The following is a 20,419-nucleotide window of genomic DNA, read 5'->3' on the forward strand; positions in this document are numbered from 1 at the left end:
CTTGTGGCACTCCTCACTGGCCTCAGTCTAACCATCCAACTCAATCAGTTCTTCGTGTTTGGGCCGGTATGCCGTTGCAACAGGGTGGTCTCCTTTGCTAGATGATTCTCCGCTCCCAACATATCGTCTTGTATTTTTCTGCCTTGCGGGACGAATCCTTGCTATACCTCTGTCTTGGATACGATTGATCATGCCTGCTGCGAAGGTGGGTGGGCAATCCATGTGACGCCTTCCAAATCAAGAGAATCTATCTCCTGTGGCGTTCGTATACGAGCTGTGCCCAGCAGTGTCGATTCTCCTATCGAATAACCACAGATGGAACTCGCCGTCATGCATAAGCCTCACCGTCCTTGCAAGCAATATGCAGCCTACGGCTTATCATGTCTCATCTGCCACTCCACCTGCATGGAATAGTGTGATGAGCGTTGCGCCTTTGAGGGTCTCGAAGTCATGGCCTCCACGAAGAGCGACTGTGCTCGTCCCAGCCAACCCAGCTTTTCGTGGGCGGAGTTGATGTGATGCAGACGAAGAGGTAGGCCACCCCCGGATCACGCAGGCCTGGGATAGTACTCGTTTCCCTTCGAGTTCCTGATGCTCTTCTCTTTATCTCATTTTCTACATCCCTAGCTTGCGTCGTAAACCCTCATTGTCTTCCATTGCCCTCGGGGCTGCTCACATTCGTTTCACTACCTCACTCGCTCTCCATAGGTCCTTCGTTATTCTTCTTGTCTTCGCAATGACAGCTAGAGGTGGGAGTTTGAGCATCTTTTTCTTTCTTTTCTTTACAACATGTTTTGGTTACAGATATGACCCGAACTATTCGCAATGGAATCTCAATCAGAACCAGACTGCCGTTGACCCCCTCGACTACTGGGGAGAGTGGTCGGGGCACGAGTATACTCCCTCGCCGACTAACTGGAGGTTTCCTTTCTACACCCTTTTCCTGGACCGATTCGTTAACGGAGATCCCTCTAACGATAACATCAACGGGACTGCTTACGAACATGACACCAATTCCAACCAAATGCGCCATGGAGGTGACCTCCAGGGCCTGGTTGACACACTGGACTATCTGCGAGGCATGGGAATCAAAGTACGCATTAACCAACATAATGTATCAGACCTATACTGACAGTCGCAGGGCATCTATATTGCCGGTTCGCCATTCATCAACACACCCTGGGGCTACGATCAGTACTCACCCCTCGACTTGTCCATCCTCGATCAACACTTTGGTGACATTGAAATGTGGCGCACTGCTATCAATGAAATACACGAGAGGGGAATGTACGTTCTTCTGGACAACACCTTTGCCACTATGGGTGACCTCATTGGGTTTGACGGCTACCTCAATACCACCACACCGTTCTCTCTCGCTGAACATCAAGTCCAGTTCAAGAGCGATCGTCACTACTATGATTTCAGCTTCGGCAACAACTACAACCAGACTTGCAACTATCCAAAGTTCTGGTTAGAAACTGGTTATCCTGCTGGCGAGGATGTTACCAATAATCTAAAGGGATGTTACGACAGCGATTTCGATCAATACGGCGATACCGAAGCCTTTGGTGTTTTCCCAGATTGGCGACGTCAATTGTCGAAGTTCGCCTCGGTCCAAGATCGTCTACGGGAGTGGCATGAGCCTGTCCGCCATAAGTTGGAGAACTTCTACTGTATTCTCATTGCGTCTTTAGACGTCGACGGCTTTCGATACGACAAAGCTACTCAAAGCACCATCGACGCCATGGGTTTCATGAATGAAGCTATGCGTACTTGCGCCAAAAGATTCGGCAAAGAGAATTTCTTCACCCCTGGTGAAATCACTGGTGGGAATGTCTTTGGTTCGTTGTATCTGGGCCGTGGAAGACAACCGGATATGCTTCCAGACAACCTTACAGCAGCGGTCACAATGACTAACAACTCAGCCGACAAGTATTTTCTTAGGGCTCCTGAGCACGGAGCTCTTGATGCTGCCGCGTTCCACTATACTGTGTATCGAACTTTGACACGCTTTCTTGGAATGGATGGCAATCTCGAAGCTGGCTATGACGCTCCACCAAATTGGGTCGACATGTGGAATAATTTCCTTCTCACTAACGACTTTGTGAACCCAAACACAGGTCTCTTCGACCCCAGACATCTCATGGGCACGACCAACCAAGACGTCTTCCGATGGCCTGCCATTACTAATGGTGTGCATCGTCAGCTGCTTGGGCACTTCATAACTACGATCGAAATGCCAGGAGCACCATTATTGTTGTGGGGTGAAGAGCAAGCCTTCTATGTCCTTGATAATACTGCCTCCAACTATATATTTGGCCGTCAAGCCATGTCCTCTGCCACTGCCTGGTATACTCATGGTTGTTACCACCTGAATTCAACTCAATTCTTCAAGATGCCCCTCAACGCCTCTCGTCATGGTTGTAAAGACATTACTGTCAGTTACGATCACAGAGACCCTTCTCACCCTGTTCGAAACATCATCCATCACATGAATCAATTACGCGAACAGTTCCCTGTACTTCAGGACGGATTCTTCCTACAACAGCTATCCAACCAGACCGAGCAAATCCAATATCCTGGCTCCGGGAAAGTGACTACCGAAACTGGGATGTGGTCGGTGATGCGATCGGGATTTCCAGGGGTGCAAGATCTAGGTACCACTGGAGCTGGCAACCTTCCTATCTGGCTGCTATATTCGAATGCCAACTCCTCCACCACATACAACTTCGACTGCAACGATAATGCTACTGCGCTCAATACCACAAGTTTAATTGCACCTTATGATGCGGGAACAACCGTGAAGAATTTATTTTATCCCTATGACGAGCATACCTTGGAAGACAGTGTCCACCAGCTCGGCATTAATGGCTCGACGTCTGCAAATGGTTGTTTACGCAGCTTGGACATGGCCGCGTACGATTTCCGCGCTTATGTCCCCATCGATGACTGGGTTGGTCCACAGCCCATGATCACGAAATTCAACCCAGGACATGATATTCGCCTTCGATCTACTGTGAACTCTACGGGCACTGAGACTGTCGACATCGCATTGGAATTTTCCGTGGAGATGGACTGTGACAGTGTTACCAATAGCATCCTTTTCAACTCCACAACGGAACTAGGTACAGTTCCTACGATAGATCGGGACAGCGTCAAGTGCACCCTTATGAACAATCCGGAGACGCCGCCATATGTTGGCGCAATCTCCTCCGTATGGTCGTGGTCAGCATCGATTGAAGATGTCGCAAACGGTATTCATGCCATCACAGTTCGCAATGCATCTGCCCAGGGTGGAGGACAAACAGACGCTGTCGACCGTTTCTTGTTCAGGATTGGTCAAACTGATAATCCTATGGTTTTCACCACGAGCGCCAACTATTCTTCTTCTCTACTCAGCAGGAGCGACAATGGGTCCCTAATGGTATCACATTCCGCCGCTGGAGCCGATAAATGGCGATACTCCACGAACTGGGGTTCTACCTTCTCCTCATGGATGCCTTACAAGGGTGGCAAGGCTGAAATTGAGGAACAGCCTTGGTCTGGGACCAAATTGCAGTCCTGGAAAGGCACCCATGTGCGGGTAGAGTACTTCAGTCGACTAGCTGGAAGCAGTGACCATATTCAGCAAGGCGACTTGGGTTATCACACATCTCGACGGTTCCCACATCTCTTCCTAAATGGCCCGTATAACCAATACGGATATGATGCTGGGCTGGACAATGAAATGACCTTGTCTGAAAACAGTACTTGGCACCATCATTTCATGACGGAATGGAGTCCGAGTCCGTCTGGTGTACTTGCACAAATCAATGTCTGGGGCGTCAATCCGGACGGCAAACCTGATCAAACCATAGTTATGGGTGATGCAGATGGAGACTCAATCCTGGACCGACTTCCTCCGTCTTCGTTATCCTCGGTTATCCTGAATATAACGGATGCTCCCCCCAAGCCCTACCTCGGATGGCGCGTCGTGATCAATGATGGCACGCTTCGCTTTGAGATCGTGCCCTCAGGCAGCATGTGGAATCAGCTTATTCTATACATACTCTTATGGGTTGTTCCTATCATCACGGCTGCTTTTGGGGTTTGGTCATTCATGCAGAGCTTCTATCAGGTCAAATTCAATGAGATCGGGATATCGGAAAAGGCTGGAATGATTCCTGCCGCCATCAAGAAGCAGTTCAAGAAACTCAAAGATGAGGAGAGCTCGCCTGGATTCTTGTCCAAAATCAACCGGAAGCCAAAGTTCTTGCAGCAGTCGGATACTGTCATCGACCAGCAACGTCGCCGGACAGTCTTGATAGCAACTATGGAGTATGACATCGAAGACTGGGAGATCAAGATCAAGATCGGTGGACTCGGTGTCATGGCACAACTAATGGGTAAGAATCTGGGTCACCAGGATCTGATCTGGTGTGTACCTTGCGTTGGCGGAGTCGAGGTAAGTGACCCCCAATCTCTAGGTGGTGCTCGTGAAGATGGAGTATCTCTAACGTGCTCACAACTAGTACCCTGAGGACACGAAAGCGGACCCAATGACGGTTGTCGTACTCGGAAAACCGTATGAAGTCCAGGTTCAGTATCACGTTCTGCGCAACATCACATACGTTCTTCTCGATGCTCCTGTCTTTCGCCAACAGACAAAATCCGAGCCGTATCCGCCCAGGATGGACGACCTTTCCTCTGCAATCTACTATTCTGCATGGAACCAATGCATCGCCCAGGCCATCAACCGTTTTCCCGTTGACCTGTACCATATCAATGATTACCACGGCTCAGTTGCTCCGCTCTACTTGCTCCCCAGGACCATCCCTGCGTGCCTTTCACTCCATAACGCTGAATTCCAGGGGCTATGGCCCATGCGGACAAAGCAGGAGCGTGAGGAAGTCTGCTCCGTCTTCAACCTCTCAACCGAATTGGTCCAACGTTACGTTCAGTTCGGTGAAGTCTTCAACTTGCTGCATGCTGGCGCTTCCTACTTGAGACTCCATCAACATGGCTTTGGCGCTGTCGGCGTATCGAAGAAATATGGCAAACGCTCCTACGCCAGATATCCTATCTTCTGGGGTCTGAAGAAGGTCGGAAAGCTTCCAAACCCGGACCCTTCTGACACTGGTGAATGGGACAAGAAGCTTCCCAAGGAATCCGATATCCGTATTGATCCCACATTCGAAGCTGGACGCCCTGAACTAAAGCGTCAAGCTCAAGAATGGGCAGGCTTAGAGCAAAACCCGCAGGCCGAATTATTTGTCTTTGTTGGTCGATGGTCGATGCAAAAGGGGATTGACCTGATCGCTGATGTCTTCCCGTCAATACTGGAGTCGAATCCGAATGTGCAGCTCATCACTGTTGGTCCAGTCATTGATCTTTACGGCAAATTTGCAGCCCTCAAGCTGGATCGCATGATGAAGCTGTACCCTGGCAGGGTGTTTTCAAAGCCAGTGTTCACTGCCCTTCCTCCTTTCATCTTCTCAGGTGCAGAGTTCGCCCTCATTCCCTCCCGGGACGAACCCTTTGGACTAGTCGCAGTGGAGTTCGGCCGTAAAGGAGCTCTTGGTGTCGGTGCTCGCGTTGGTGGTCTTGGTCAGATGGTGAGTTCACATCCCTCTCGCTCTACTGTGTTTTTCCCAGGTCGTAGTCTTGGTGTTCATCCGCTTACATGATTTTATAGCCTGGTTGGTGGTACACAGTCGAGTCAATGACAACCTCGCATCTACTCCATCAGTTCAAACAAGCCATCGATGAGGCTCTGCACTCAAAGACGGAAATCCGAGCACTCATGAGAGCTCGTTCGGCTAAGCAGCGGTTCCCCGTGGCCCAATGGGTTGAAGATCTTGAAATCCTTCAATCCACCGCCATCCAGTTACACGACAAGGTCGAGGCAAGCAAACGTCATGCTGCCGCAGGCGAGATTATATGGGGACACTCTGGCTGGAGCACTCCAGGAGGCTCTGGCGCAGTCACTCCGGGATTGGCAAATTCGAGGGTCTCGTCGAGTTCAGCTCTGAACTCACTAACTTCCCGACTCCGAGGTCTTGCACACAGTCGTGAGCAAAGCCATGACGTCTCCACGCGGTCAGGGTCCACCCTGGCCCGATCAGCTTCTCTTGGTTCACACCAAGGCCCAGGCCACATCAATGCGCACGATGCTCATGATGGAGAGGTTACTTATGCACCAAATACGCTTGCCACAGTACCCGACGTGGAAGGTAACGACGCGACTGGACTGGGAACCCCAAATACACCCAATTTTCCAGAAGACGACGATGATTCTAGTGATAGCGATTATGATGCTGACGACGCTATCACGATGCCTACTCGAACTCGGGGACGATACGAACGTGTTCCTGTGCACGAAGACTTTCCTTTCACGCCACATCATCTTGACAATCTGACTTCTCCAAGAAGCCCCGGACTGGAGATGGCTTCCATGCAAAGCCAATTGGCCATGCCTCATGGTAGCTCTCCGGTACCACCGTCGCCTCCAGCTGAATCTGGCTTCCTTATTCCGCCACCACCTGTGAGGGCAGAGACCAACAACCGGATATCTGCCAGCCCTTCCATGCTGTCTGTGAACTCGATCGTCGGTGAAAAAACAGACTTCAAACTTCAAAAGGTTGACCCATTCTTCACCGACAGCAACGGGGAGTTTGCAAAGACGTTCGAGAAGAAACTCGAAAACCTCAACGGGAGTACCTCCGAGTCGTCTGCGTGCATCGAAGAGTTCCTGGTCAAGTCTGAGAAGCAATGGTTTGACACGTTCCGCAATGTCAAACTTGGCAGATACAACGCACTATCTCCAAGGCCAAGCTTTCAAGCTACTCGCGAGTCTCGTCCGCCTTCGAGCTACGCAGGCGACAGTGAGCATAGCTCTGGAGGACACGACTCCAACAACCTGGGCAACGAGTTCCTGCTAGGTGATGACTACAAGCCGCCAACCGGGCTCAGGAAATGGATGCAACTTCGCGTTGGCGACTGGCCCGTTTATGCGTTCTTTATGGGCTTCGGTCAAATCATTGCCGCCAACTCGTACCAGATTACGCTGTTGACTGGTGAAGTTGGTCAAACTGCAGACAAGCTCTACAGCATCGCAAGCATCTACCTGGTGACGTCAATATGTTGGTGGTTCCTCTTCCGACGGTTCAGCTCCATGTTGTGTCTGTCACTGCCATTCTTCTTCTACGGCCTGGCATTCATCTTGATCGGCACTGCGCACTACGCTTCCACCGCCAGTGGCCGCGGATGGGTCCAAAACGTTGGCACTGGCATGTACGCCGTGGCCTCTTCTTCGGGCAGCATCTTCTTCGCGTTGAACTTTGGTGACGAGGGAGGCGCTCAAGTCAAAGCCTGGGTATTCCGCGCCTGTGTGATTCAAGGCACTCAGCAGATCTATGTCGTGGCACTCTGGTACTGGGGCGCTTACCTCAACAAAAGGACGTCGGATGGACTCTTGACTAGTTCCGACTCCGTCTCATCCACGTGGAAAATCACCGCCATCACTCTCCCCATTGCCATACTCCTTTGGGTTATTGGTTTGCTGATGTGGTTTGGCCTCCCAAACTACTACCGTCAAGCACCTGGAAAGATGCCGAGTTTCTATCACAGTCTCCTTCGCCGCAAGATTGTGCTCTGGTTCTTCTTCACGGTGATCATCCAAAACTTTTTCCTGTCTGCGCCGTACGGACGAAACTGGTCCTTTTTGTGGAGCAGCTCCCACGCAAAGACTTGGCAGATTGTGTTGCTCGTTCTTTTGTTCTTCGTCGGTGTGTGGGCAGGCTTCCTGTGGCTATTCGCGTTGCTCTCGAAGAGACACAGCTGGATTCTCCCACTTTTTGCAATCGGCCTCGGAGCACCTCGGTGGGCACAAATATGGTGGGGAACCAGCAACATCGGCTTGTTCCTCCCATGGGCCGGTGGCTACACCTCATCGGCGCTCGTCTCAAGAGCTCTGTGGCTCTGGCTGGGCACACTGGATGCAATTCAAGGGGTGGGCCTGGGCATGATCCTTCTGTCGACACTGACTCGTGTCCACGTAGCATTCACGTTGATCATTGCACAGGTGCTTGGCTCTGTTGCGACGATTGTCGCCAGAGCCTGCGCACCAAACAAGATTGGTCCGGGTCCAATCAGTCCAGACATCAGTGGCAGTGTCTCTACGATCTGGCAAGCCTGGTTCTGGGTGGGTCTCGCGTTGAATTTGAGCGTCTGCTTTGGGTACTTTATGTTTTATCGCAAGGAACAACTTAGCAAGCCTTGATCTGAGGACTCTGCTATTGTTGATGGTGACTTTTTAGTGGAGTATTGGGTATTGTTTTTTGGTTCTGTCTAAAAGTTGGATGTAATAAAGATGAAGCGGAATGACTGAAACATGTAGATTTATAGAACCCGAAGAGATTGACACGGGGTCACCGATTTCTCATCCTCCGACGAGTTGCCCAGGTCACTTCAGAAAACAAAGTACAGGAGTGGCCGAAGAGTGACTTACTGGACATGAAAGACCACACCATATGATTTAATATTCGACCGTATAAAATCCGGTGAAACATTCGTTATCGATAAGCCTTGTGCTCCGAAATGAGAGAGATATGAATCATCTGCGTCGACTTCTTGAAACCTGCTGGCGCATCTGGCCGGCGATGAGCATGGCAAGTCGGAGAGTGGTCTACAACAGTAGGCCTTTCGTATCCTGGCCATGGTCTCAGTCGGCCCGGCAGCCAACCTTTTGTTGTTCTCTGCGGCTTCAGAGTCGACGTTCATTCCAGACGGAGTCTAAATCCAGGTCTAATGTCCCCGACTTTGCCTTTGCATTTGAGTACGCCGCAGCCATGTGTTTCCCAGCTTCTTCCAATCCGACTGACAATATTTTACAGTATAGACGGTGTTCTTATCCGTAGCGCCAGACCCATCACGCACGCCTCCACGACCCTTCAATACCTTCAGAAGCACTCGATCCCTTTTATCCTCCTCACCAACGGCGGCGGTAAACATGAATCTGAACGGGTGGCCGACCTTTCGTCCCGACTGTCCCTCTCGCTCTCCACGTCCATGTTCATCCAGTCGCACACGCCGTTTGCGGAATTGACCCACGGCCAGGACAGTCTGCGCGACAAATGTATCCTGGTCATGGGCGGAGAGGGACCTCGGTGCCGCGACGTCGCCGAGGCGTACGGCTTCACCAACGTCGTGACTCCCGGGGACATATACGCCGCGTACCCGGAGATATGGCCCTTTAGTGCCCCTTTCAAGGACCACTACTACAACAAATTCGCACGGCCGTTGCCCAAACCGATCAACCCGGAGGACCCCGAAGGAAGTCTCAAGATCGACGCGGTTTTTGTGTACAATGACCCCCGCGACTGGGGCTTGGACGCGCAGATTCTCATGGACGTCATGCTCTCGTCTCGCGGCATCGTGGGCACGTACTCCGCCAAAAACGGCGACACCTCTCTACCCAACAGCGGGTATCTACAAGACGGCCAGCCGAGGCTCTACTTTTCGAACCCGGACCTCCTCTGGGCGGCGGACTACCCTCTGTCGCGCCTGGGACAGGGCGGGTTCCGTGCCGCGGTCGATGGGTTGTGGAGGGCCCTCACGAAGAGCAAACACCACCCCACCCCGAAGCTGTACAAGAAGGTGTTGGGCAAACCGTTCCGGGAGACGTACGAGTACGCGGAGAAACAGCTACTCCGCCACCGCGACGCCATCTTCAAAGGTCATAACCAACAAGTTGTCCCGCCGTTGAAGAGGGTGTACATGGTCGGGGACAACCCGGAGAGCGACATCCGCGGCGCAAACAGTTTCGAGTCTCCTCGCGGAGTGGAATGGATCAGTCTCTTGACCCGGACGGGCGTGTACAAGGACCGCGATGGACAACGACCTACGTGGGAACCCAGGGCGATAGTGGATGATGTCAAGGCCGCTGTACAGTATGCTCTCGAGGATAGTAAATGGCCTGAACATTTAGACTGAGTAGATACCTACCCCCTTAGAGTATCAAATAGAGTCGGTATTACAGTAGTAGACTTGACTGAATCGATGAACACCCCCCCAAATATAAAGTCAATCTCCTTGTACTGCTTTCACATATTGTTTTCTATCTGATCATTTGTATTGTTCGTGGTCGAGAAAACCTGGTAGGTTGAAGTGACATCCCGAAATTGTATGAATGGTTTGGTGGGGGTCTTGAGATTTCCGAGATGAGAATAAAAATATACAAAGTACATTTCCGTACGGAGCATTTTCATATTGTTACCACCACCAGCAAACCACTTTTCACCGTGTTTACAGCGACCGACATTATCTTTTTTTTTATTATGTATGAAGACATGGACAAACACAAAACACACGGGATTTTCATGTTCATGTTGTAAATCGTCTTCGGGGTGTGAAAAGCCGTCTTCAGGTTTCGAGAGGGAAAAACAGCCCCCAAGATGGCATCGAAAAAGTCGAGGTCGAAGAACACGAGTGCCAGTACGAAATCTCTCAAGTCTGGTCGTCCGCCTCTTCTACTTCCGTCTTCCTCGTCAGGAGGAGGCAACGTTCTTGGTGTCGGTGGTCCCTCGTCGACGTCGACGACCACCACGGCACAGCGGACGTCGTCAATCTCTTCCAGGCACACCCGCACCGTGATACGCCGACACCACACCCTCCAGAAACGTCTCTCTCGCGCCAGGGCCGCCGGAGATTCGGGTCTCGCTCGACAACTCGAATTGGAACTCGAAGCTTCGGGTGGTCTCGCGACATACCAACTCGCCAGCACCGTGGGACAGAGCGCCGAAAGAGGTGGTGACTCGAGCCGCGTATTGGTTCAATGGATCAAGGACGAACTTGATGTTCGTCGGAAATCGAGGCCATGTCAACAAAGAAACCAAAAGGATCAAGATCGGAATTCATCTACGACTTTTGTCATTGCCGGTGATGATGACGATCAAACGAGGCCAAAGAAACAAAAGTCTTCTTCTCCTCCTCCGCCCCCTCCTTTGAGAATACTAGAGATTGGTGCTCTGAGTACCACCAATGCTCTCAACGTCGTCGATGCGACCCAAGTCCGACGTATCGATCTAAGATCTTCGGCATCTGGTATCGAGGAAATCGATTTTATGAAGTTCCCTTTACCAAATGACCCTACTGGGAAAGGTTCGTGGAAGAATCAAAAAGGTTACGACGTTTTGAGTCTCAGTCTGGTTTTGAATTATGTCCCAGATGCGCATGGTAGAGGGGAAATGTTGAAGAGGACGACGCTGTTCTTTACTGATTCTACATCCGACTCAAGCACCTCTACTTCTGCTCCTGCTTTGGAAAACAAAGACAGAAACCAAGACGTACCTGACGATGAGAATGTCAATGGCCTGGTTGACCTGGACGACCTGGACACCACGACTTCCGGTTCAAAATCACTCCCTTGTCTGTTTTTGGTCTTACCTGCACCTACGATCCACAATTCTAGATACCTCACTCCCTCACACCTCGACCTGATCATGTCTTCTTTGGGTTACACAGCCCGCAAGACCAAGACGACACAAAAACTTCATTACAGTCTGTGGACGTACGACCCCACCGAAAAGGATCGATGGGTCCGGGAAGGAGGACAGACCGTTTTCCCAAAGAAAGAAATCAACCCCGGAGCTGGGAGGAACAACTTTTGTATCATCATCGATTGATCGAATGATTGAATGAACCGACCAATGACCGGAGACGGTCATATCTGCATATCAACTACTCTGTACGGAGGTGGACCAAACGAAATGAACAAAGTTAATGACGAAACGCATAATCTGCACTGGAATCCCCTTCTAGAATCCTTTCCAGGATGAATTTGTTGTTCGATCGTAATCGCCATTGATCAGACTGATTCAGCTACCTCAAAAACCCCCGGGCTTGTTAGCCCCTCGACCAGAGTACCCTGAAAAGTACTCGTCATCGTCACCCTCTTCTCTCTCTCTCTCCCCTAGTACGCCATGCTGCAATTCTAATATTTCCAATCTTTCTTCAGATGTTATCGTGGCAGGGGGCCCCTCTTCGTCGATAAGGTCCTCCCATCGTCACCACAAATGTTTGAAAAACTCGAGCCGAGGACCTTTCTCTGAAGACAGACAAAGGGAAAGAAATGAGAATACAGTGTCGAGGGGGCTTTTCCTTTTTCTTGCTCATTACGGCGGTAGCCGTTTATCATACATTCGCTAGCCACAGGGCACGCCACAGCAGAAAACAAAAAAACCTTGATATTGGGGGTGTAATCCTCTTTAATGCTCGGGTTGGACTTTGTGTTCTGCTCCAGAAAAAGGAATCAAGTCACCCTATCCATATCCATACCCAGACCAAACCATAAACCATATCCAGCCATCCATGAGTTCGTTTGAGAAAAAAAAAGAGGCTCTTGGCTGTACTGAAACGACCCAAAGATATTATATGGTAACGGTCTTCATTTCATCTTCGATGCCATTGACACCCAGTCCCTTGACTTCGGACTTGTCCTCGTCGGTGGTGTTTGTCTCTTTGGCTTCGGGTTCAGTCAACACTCTGCCGAGTCTGGTGGCCGGGAATTTGTCGGAATCTGCACTCTTCAACGAGGACGGCGTAGGCGCATCGACCAACTTCTCTGGCTTCCGCGGGATATTGGTAAGTTTCAGATCGATAGGTGCGGGAGCTTCTGCCGTCTTTTCTCGCTTCTTCCCTTCACTCGAAATTTCAGCGGCCTCGGCAAAATCTCGTACAACATCACCTCCAGGGCGGACGGGTTGTGGTTGTGCAATCTCTTCCTGAACACGGGCCAATGGGCTACCGACAGCGTGCCGCGGGCTACCTTGTGGGCCTCTTGAGAATCTTTGTGGTGATCGGCCTCTATCTTCGTTGCCCATGACCGGACTGCCATAGGGCGACTGCCGTCCATTTTGTGCAACAATGTTGGTGTTCAAGCCGGCCGGCTGAGGGCGCCGCTTGGGTCCTCGTCGGCCATATTTCTGGTCAGCTCGCCAGCGGAGAATATCCATATAAGGTGGTTCCACCGTTTCTGTTTTGAATTCCTTCAGTTTCAGCTCTCCTGTTTCTTCGTCGACAAAGACTTTTTCAGTGCTCAGATCGTCGGCTACAACGGCCAAGAAGTGAGCCCAAGATCGTGCCACCACATATTTACAGTCGTAGTCTCGTCCAAACAAAATGATTTGACCCCATTTGCCCATGGGGCCAGGAGCAAGATCAACTGCGATGTTGTTTCCACCCCAGTCTCTGGCCAGGGGAATCCAGCTCGGATGTGCGTATGCTTTCTGGATGGCCTTGGGAGGTTGTGACTCTTGTCTGTCCAGGAGTTCTTGTCGCCAATAGCGATTGCCGTTTTGAGTCTGGCTGGACGACGAGGAACCATTGCTGAGACCCTTGGAGCTGTATTTGCTTTTAGCACCGCTCAGGTACTCTTCATTCACGATCTTCCAGTTTTTCCACTCTTGTACGATTTCTTCGCAGTCTAGTAACATGCAGCCGAAAATGATACCGGTTGGCCTGCCGCCTCGTTCTTGACCGTCGTGAATTCCTAGAGACTCGCGAACATCTTGAGGTAGGGTCATGTCCAATTCGTGTTCGAGTTCATTAACATCGTTCTGTGTACATCCTTCACCTAGCTGATCCCAGAGCTCCTCGTAGTTCTTTTCAGCCCAGCGGTCAATCTTTTTCCAAGAATGAGAGACGGGAGGAGGCGGGGGGGCGCCGTCAGCAAAATTCTGCATTTGTATCTCACCAGGAGCTACTGTCTGGTCGGCCTGAGGTGGCTTGGGAGAGGACATGGATCGCATGCCGGGAGAATATGGTCTTGCAGGTGATTCCGCAATCTGTGAGGAGGAAATGGAAGGTCGTTTCGAATCGTCGTGGTAGGTAGCCGAGAGGTCCTGGTGGGAATCGACTGCGCTGGTGGCAACCGAGGTGAGAGGAGCGTGTCGACTTTGACTGACAGGTACATGTTGACCTGTTCTGTAAGGGGAATCGTGAGAAGCATGGCGATCATTTGAGGTCATGGTATGCCAGAAGGAGCGCCATGCGGAGGAGAAGCTGGAAAGTGTCAATACAAACCACCCACTGAACGCAGAGATAAAACCTACGAGTTTGCCATGATTGGCGATTCCGTCACAGTAGTTGCTGCCACTTTGACGGGGTTGTTATGTTGGTTTGATGGTGGACTAATAGATTGACATGGGGGTTGTGATTGTTTGGCTGCGGGATTCGAATTGTTCGGGGGCAGTCGAAACAAAGGATGTCGATGGCGGCGTGGCTGCGGCCGCAAACAAAGACTGAAGGATTTCCAGCCGTCGACGAACTTGTTGAGAACAAAAACGAGTGTGGTTGATTGCGGTTTGTACACACGGAAACGACTGTGTTGTTTCCGTCAAAGCAGGTTTTGGTTCCAAGGGAAAAAAGGCGTGAGATGGGGGAAGTCCAGGAGAAGAGTGGGCTCGGATTGAGATTGACTTGACCGGGGGGGTTTCGCGGATTGGGAATTAGCGGTAGGGTTTCGGACACAGGAACTGCGCTCGATAGCCACGTCTTGAGCGTTGGGTGACACTGACAGAACGAAGAGAAAAGTGAACGTGGCTACGGCGTGGTGTTTACTGTAGAGAGGAAGAAAAGGGACAGTGTACGAAACTGCGTAGAGCGAGGCACAAGATACTGTACATACACACAGTAGAGAGTACAGTATAGGGAGAACGCGCAGTCTGGACAACACAAAACACACACAGTGAAGTTCGATTGGCACCTGGTCAAGTTGATAGGCGCGCCTAAAGATGGGGCACGGTGACCAAAACATGCGCCTAGATGCAGCCAGGCGCAGGCCCAGCGCAGGTCACCCTTGGCGCCTGGAATACTACGGGTACTTCGTACATAGCCAATACCGCACGCGGTGTAAGAGAAGCCTCTGGTCAGGTTTTGTGCCTACAAGTTGATCAAGTCAAGACATGATCAGCTAGCTGGAGGTGTCCAGTACACACACACACACACACACACACACACACACACACACACACACACACACACACACACAACTCCATTGTCTTGTTGGAGATTGCCTTCAGCTGCTGTCTTTACCCATGTCTGCATGCACTGCGCCTCATGGGATTACCTCTTAACGCGTCAATCTTCACCTAGTTTTTTGGTGAGTGTGTATGGCGGCTGATGATCTTGATCCGCGCAGCGTTACTCAGTCTAGTCTACGTACTCGTATATGACTTGCTGAAGAAGAAACTATCAATTCTCTGCAACAGCGTCCTATCCCTTGCATATCTCGTGCCTTATTAATACAAATGAACAGATACTCCGTAATGAAAAAAAAGGGATGCAAACACGGACTTCTCCCCACTCACAAGTACGCGTACTGATAGGCGTGTGCATTTCGTGGCTGAAGTCAAGCATTTTGACGTTGCATACTAAACCGATAGGCTGAAGGAGATTGAATGGAGTTTACGGAGTACATGGATAATGGTAAAAACGGATACTCGCGCCCCCTTACTATATACTCCGTAGCCTCATGTTATTTTACAGCATGGAGGACGACCCAGAGAGTATTCTAGAAAGAAAATAGGGGCCAGATGTTATGCGTACACTACAGGATGATCGAATTGCCCGAGTATCTCGTAGCACGATCAACACGAACTCGTGCTACAAGCATCTGTTCTCCTGCCATAGACGATTCTGCCATGTGCGAGTTTACAAATAAATCCATGGCCATCATCGATAACCTCTTTTTCTTGGATATCTATATTGTATCCGCACCAGTAGTATTTCATGCTATGAGTTAAGGCTCAGTGATAGGCGACCAAGATTGTCCATTCTTTATCGGAGGTAGTCATGTGTGACACAAAACAACAGGTTGAACAACGGGCGAGGCGAAACTAGCATTGTCGATCTTGTTCCACATGTAAAATGTTCAGTACCCGTGGGGGTTATCTCTACCGGCTTCTTGCATGTAAAAACCAGCAGCCATAATGATGTCTTGTGAGTCCGTAGCCTGGCTTTACCCGTTCAAAACTCCGCCGCAATGGATGACCACTGCTATGATACTCCGTATGTTGAATATTGTATTACATTGGAACCTTGACACAACTGTTCTACTCGTACTCAGCGTTTGTAAAAAAGGATCACCCATGGGAACCTATACTTGGCTATTCTGACCTTGGTCAGTTTCTCGCGTCTAGATCATGTTCGTCATATCGTTGTGCCGTCCACTGATCTGAACAAAGATAGTCCGTATAACACTCCGTAATAGAATGCACAACCTTGGAATTTGCATGGCATCAAAAACCAAACCATTTTCCGGGTATTTTACACGCCAATCACTTTTGTTTGCCACTTGTCCTTTTTTATCACTCCGTAATGATGCAGGTACACGAGTAATTTCCGTGGTGCATCATGTACTCCGTATGCAAGCTTGTAACCGTTCAAGACAAGCTTAGTTCCTCGAAAAGCCCTGCATGTGTTTCATCCACACTCGACCAACCACCGCACACCATCCTTCCCTGCCTTCTGTCCTGCTGATACTTGATACTCGTAGATGGACGACCTGGGATTTTCCCGCGGCGACATGACACGGCGAATGACAGCATGACTTACTGCGCCTTATTACTATAACAGTACTTCGTACTCGTTCGGAAATCTAGGGTTCATTTGTTGCAGTTTTTTTTTTTAGCAAACACTGATGTCCGGCATCTACCCAGCCTATGAGGCTCACCACACGGAGAACTGGGTTTCCTGGCATTCCACATGTATGACTTCCCCAATATCGATCGTAGTCTGGAGAACTTCTGGCCTGATTCTCACAATTGGATCACGACGACTACATATTACCCGAATCTTCATAACGACAAGGGAGTTTTTAAGTGGCTTCTACTCTGCGTGACAAGCACTTTTTCCATCATGCTAGTCGTAGCTTCGGCTCGATAGTTTGATTTCTAGCCGAGATCTCAAGTCGGAACAATCCCCCTAGCTTGAGATTGTCGCACATGTCAGGCAGATGTCAGTGTGATACGATGCCAAAAGATCACTTCCTTGAACTTGGACCCTGGCATCATTTTCACCCCCATCTACAGTATACAATGTATGACAATGGCGGTTATTTCAAATTTCATTTCTCAGGGATATAAATATTAGTACTCCGCAGAAAGACACCATCCGAAACCTTTACTCTAACAAGTCTAAATCGAGGGAGAAAATTCAAGGTTCCCTATTCTCGTTAATCGACCCTCTCATGAATAGCCATTAATGTTGCACATCCTCTACAGAATCCCCAGCCAGGCGCCACGCAATGCTTGAAATACAACAGTCACCAGTGAAAGACACACAGTGCTGCAGAAAAGGGAGAACCCACACAGGCACTGAAATGGCCTCATCATGCTTTTAAACTATCCCGGTTGCTCTGGCTGCTTGCGCTCATAGGGATGCTCGATGTGGGGAGGATGCCCGTCTTTGGCCTCGCCGATTCTCTGACCTTTGCGACTGCGTACACAATACCGCTGACGAAACCAACAAAGATGGCCGAGACACTGGGGATCGTGACGGGGGCATCGAAGAAGATGAGACCTGATACAGCAATGGGCAGCTTGTTCAGTGCGCCAACCATTGAGTAGGTGGTCGAAGAGGTTGCTCGTACACACCACGCCGAGGTATATGAGATGAAGATGGATGATAGACCAGTGAATATCATGGCTCCGATGATTCCATTCCTGGACTCGGGAGGGAAGTTCTTGGACAAGTTCAACCCAGACCAGTCTTCGGCGAGGAACGAAGAGATCAGGAGGACAGGAATGGTCAACAAGTTGTTGTAGAACATGGCTGGAGAATGTTAGCACAGTGCTAGTTGATACATTCAAGGCCAGGCACTTACTGTCAAAATCCTTGAAGTTGGTGAGCTTGATGCGCTTGCGCATGCCCAAAATATACGCGGCAGTAGACAGGCAATTTGCCAACATCCAGATATAACCTGAATTCAGTGTTGCCAATTGCTGAGCAGCAGCAGAAGATGCCGTGCCGTGCGACTCCAGGACGTGCTTGATGTCCGCCCAAGCAGCGATAACCGAGCTAAGCACCATCAATCCGAAGGAGAGGAGGGCCATGGGCGAGACAGAACCACCAAACCACAGCACTTCGCCGTATGCGATCAAGATGATAGTCAGGTTCTTGAAGATTGTGTAGACAGGAATTGAGAGATATCGAATGGCCTTTGTGCTCGTGTAAATCATGCCGATGAGAAGGAGAGAAATGGGAAACCCTGGAACAGTCAGCATGTGATTCTCATTCAATGTCCACCGCAGCATACATTTCTTTGCCTCATCAGTCTTGAAGTCCCGATATGTGATGATCCCGGCACTCTTGCAGGATTGAATAGCCACGACGCAGACAATGGCCTACCCTTTCATCAGTACTGGTAATATATGTGGCGATTCAGAACGAACCTGAACAGCCAAAAGAAAAAAGTTGAGGTTATAGTCGGGGAACGAAAGGATGTATTTGTTCGAGACAGTCATCAAGATTGAAGAACCGCAGTAGCAGACGACGGGCAGGATGGGATTATTCTGCCAGTTGTTCGAATGGTGCGGTGTATAACGGGGTGTCGAGGATGACGGCGGGCTGCTGAAGGTTCTTCCTTGCTTCTCTCCCAGTTCCATCTCGTTACCCTCGAGGAATCTCTTCTTCTCTTCCTCGGCCATTTTTGATGTAGGGCTACGTGTCCTAAATCGTCCCGTAGAATGGGTTTGGGGGTCGAAGAGTGGCGCGGTGATCGGGCACGAAGATGGGTGAGAGGTAAAGACCTTGAGAGGTGCTCTTCCGTGTCACAGGACAGAGATTCGTTTAGAAGAAAGAAGAAGTTAAAAGGAAAGATCTCGAGAAATGAAGCGAAGAGTGGATGCGGATTCGCAGTTAAGAGAAAGTTTGAAGTGGGAATTGAGAAAAGGGGACAGTTTTTGCTGAGCCAGAGACGCGCAACCGAATTTCAGGCGAGGCATGAACGCCCTTTGGTGGCTTATAACAAACCCTGACATGCGTCAATCATTTTCAGGCCCGGGCTGATCATACACTTCAGCTGTAGTGGTCCTTTTCGCAAGCCTCCAATACAATCTCCCTTATCTACCACTTTCCACAAAGTCGCATATGCATGTACTCAGACCTGTACTCCACGAAAATGGCCCTCTACAATGATTTAGTTACACATACGGAGTACCTCCCGAGTCTTCGATCTCATTCCGTTGAAGATACTTTGGCGCTCCAAAACTATCACATCTTTTGATTGCACGGACCTTTTCAAAAGCTCGATTAAACCTTCAATCAGTTAGTTCCATTTGGAAATCCCATCTTTTCCCATGGTGGGTCGGCTAACAAGCGGTGCCGGCTACAGTCCCGAAAGTACACCATCATTCTGCTTGGTTGTGCTTGTATGAGATAGACAACGATGTTCCAGTTTCGACCAGACCACAACCTATGATCTGGCATCAAGCCTTGTCGCCATTAGGCTTCCCTGAAGAACATCGTTTGTAGAGCTCGCTCTTCAAAGACCTGATCAATCCCTCGAAAATCTCTCGCTCAGACCCCCTTTAGTCCCAGTCGTCGTCGGCATCTTCAACCTGTTGTTTGCGATCTCGAATGCCCCGGCGGCCAGATCGCCGTCTATCAGAGTCATCATAGGCATCGTTCTCATCATCACTAGCCTCGTCGTCATGGCCCAAGAGCAGCCTCTTGCGTATGATGGACCAACTCATAAGCGTTTCTTCGACGGCTCTTGTTACGTTCATGCTCCCTTCTTTTCCGTCCCAACATAATCCTTCAAACCCGGTAATTCGGCCTTTGACAACTCCTTTGGCGAAGCCAATGACACATGGTAATACTCTGACACCAAGCTTCTCAACCACAAAAGGACAATTCTTGACATCAACCCTGGCAAAGGCGACATCTCCATGGCCATATTCAGCATGTTTATCTGCAATGATTTGGCAATGCGTGTCCATAGTGTTGCACCTTGTGAAATCAGGGTGCAAGAAATGTACCACAGCTCTCTCGTGTTCGGTAGTAAAACTCAAGGTCTGATCATCACTGGTTAGCGTGATGTAGTGGTTCTCCGAAGTATTGACTGTGGTGGTTCGAGAGGCTGCTGATGCACTTTTGAACTCGTTCAGCCTTTGATTGCGATATGCAGAGTCATCCTCATCTTCGAGAGAAGCAAGCAATGCATCGGCGTCATCTTCCTCTGGCTGTGAATTGGGCGGATTGCCCTTTTCATCTGTTGTATTCATGTTGCCTTCCCCCTTGGGCCAACTTTCATACATCTGCAGGTGAGTTCTGAACTAAAAGCATTTCGTTTCCATGCTTCCTGCGGGACGAATCTCTAGGAGCCTCTTTGCGACAATCAGCTCACGCTTCTGAAATTGAACCGCGAAAATAATGTTCC

At 50.0% G+C, this 20,419-nt stretch overlaps 6 protein-coding genes across 6 annotated transcripts; 3 read left to right on the top strand and 3 right to left on the bottom strand.

The window, feature by feature from the left end:
• Positions 1-736: 736 nt before the first annotated feature.
• Positions 737-8,384, top strand: PV06_09655 (uncharacterized protein; the record flags this gene model as incomplete). Its single annotated transcript, XM_016411114.1, has 4 exons — positions 737-1,093; positions 1,142-4,444; positions 4,512-5,594; positions 5,675-8,384. The coding sequence occupies 4 exons, from the start codon at positions 737-739 to the stop codon at positions 8,258-8,260; spliced, it is 7,329 nt and encodes a 2,442-aa protein (XP_016258921.1). The 3' UTR covers positions 8,261-8,384.
• Positions 8,385-8,609: 225 nt separating this feature from the next.
• PV06_09656 (TIGR01456 family HAD hydrolase) lies at positions 8,610-10,061 on the top strand. Its single transcript, XM_016411115.1, has 2 exons — positions 8,610-8,815; positions 8,874-10,061. The coding sequence occupies exons 1-2, from the start codon at positions 8,640-8,642 to the stop codon at positions 9,970-9,972; spliced, it is 1,275 nt and encodes a 424-aa protein (XP_016258922.1). The 5' UTR covers positions 8,610-8,639; the 3' UTR covers positions 9,973-10,061.
• Positions 10,062-10,433: 372 nt separating this feature from the next.
• PV06_09657 (uncharacterized protein) lies at positions 10,434-11,663 on the top strand (the record flags this gene model as incomplete). The annotated part of the gene is made up of 1 exon (XM_016411116.1): positions 10,434-11,663. The coding sequence occupies one exon, from the start codon at positions 10,434-10,436 to the stop codon at positions 11,661-11,663; it is 1,230 nt and encodes a 409-aa protein (XP_016258923.1).
• A 130-nt stretch (positions 11,664-11,793) lies between these two features.
• On the bottom strand, positions 11,794-14,663 carry PV06_09658 (uncharacterized protein). The gene is made up of 2 exons (XM_016411117.1): positions 14,091-14,663; positions 11,794-14,040 (listed from the first exon to the last, which is right to left on the bottom strand). The coding sequence occupies exons 1-2, from the start codon at positions 14,099-14,101 to the stop codon at positions 12,408-12,410; spliced, it is 1,644 nt and encodes a 547-aa protein (XP_016258924.1). The 5' UTR covers positions 14,102-14,663; the 3' UTR covers positions 11,794-12,407.
• A 2,393-nt stretch (positions 14,664-17,056) lies between these two features.
• Positions 17,057-19,106, bottom strand: PV06_09659 (GDP-mannose transporter 1). Its single transcript, XM_016411118.1, has 4 exons — positions 18,432-19,106; positions 18,296-18,383; positions 17,864-18,247; positions 17,057-17,811 (listed from the first exon to the last, which is right to left on the bottom strand). The coding sequence occupies exons 1-4, from the start codon at positions 18,684-18,686 to the stop codon at positions 17,369-17,371; spliced, it is 1,170 nt and encodes a 389-aa protein (XP_016258925.1). The 5' UTR covers positions 18,687-19,106; the 3' UTR covers positions 17,057-17,368.
• A 168-nt stretch (positions 19,107-19,274) lies between these two features.
• PV06_09660 (uncharacterized protein) lies at positions 19,275-20,276 on the bottom strand. Its single transcript, XM_016411119.1, has one exon. The coding sequence runs from the start codon at positions 20,262-20,264 to the stop codon at positions 19,569-19,571; it is 696 nt and encodes a 231-aa protein (XP_016258926.1). The 5' UTR covers positions 20,265-20,276; the 3' UTR covers positions 19,275-19,568.
• Between the last annotated feature and the right edge of the window lie 143 nt (positions 20,277-20,419).

This window comes from Exophiala oligosperma (assembly GCF_000835515.1).
Source record: "Exophiala oligosperma strain CBS 72588 unplaced genomic scaffold supercont1.10, whole genome shotgun sequence".
In the NCBI taxonomy this organism is placed as follows: Eukaryota; Fungi; Ascomycota; class Eurotiomycetes; order Chaetothyriales; family Herpotrichiellaceae; genus Exophiala; species Exophiala oligosperma.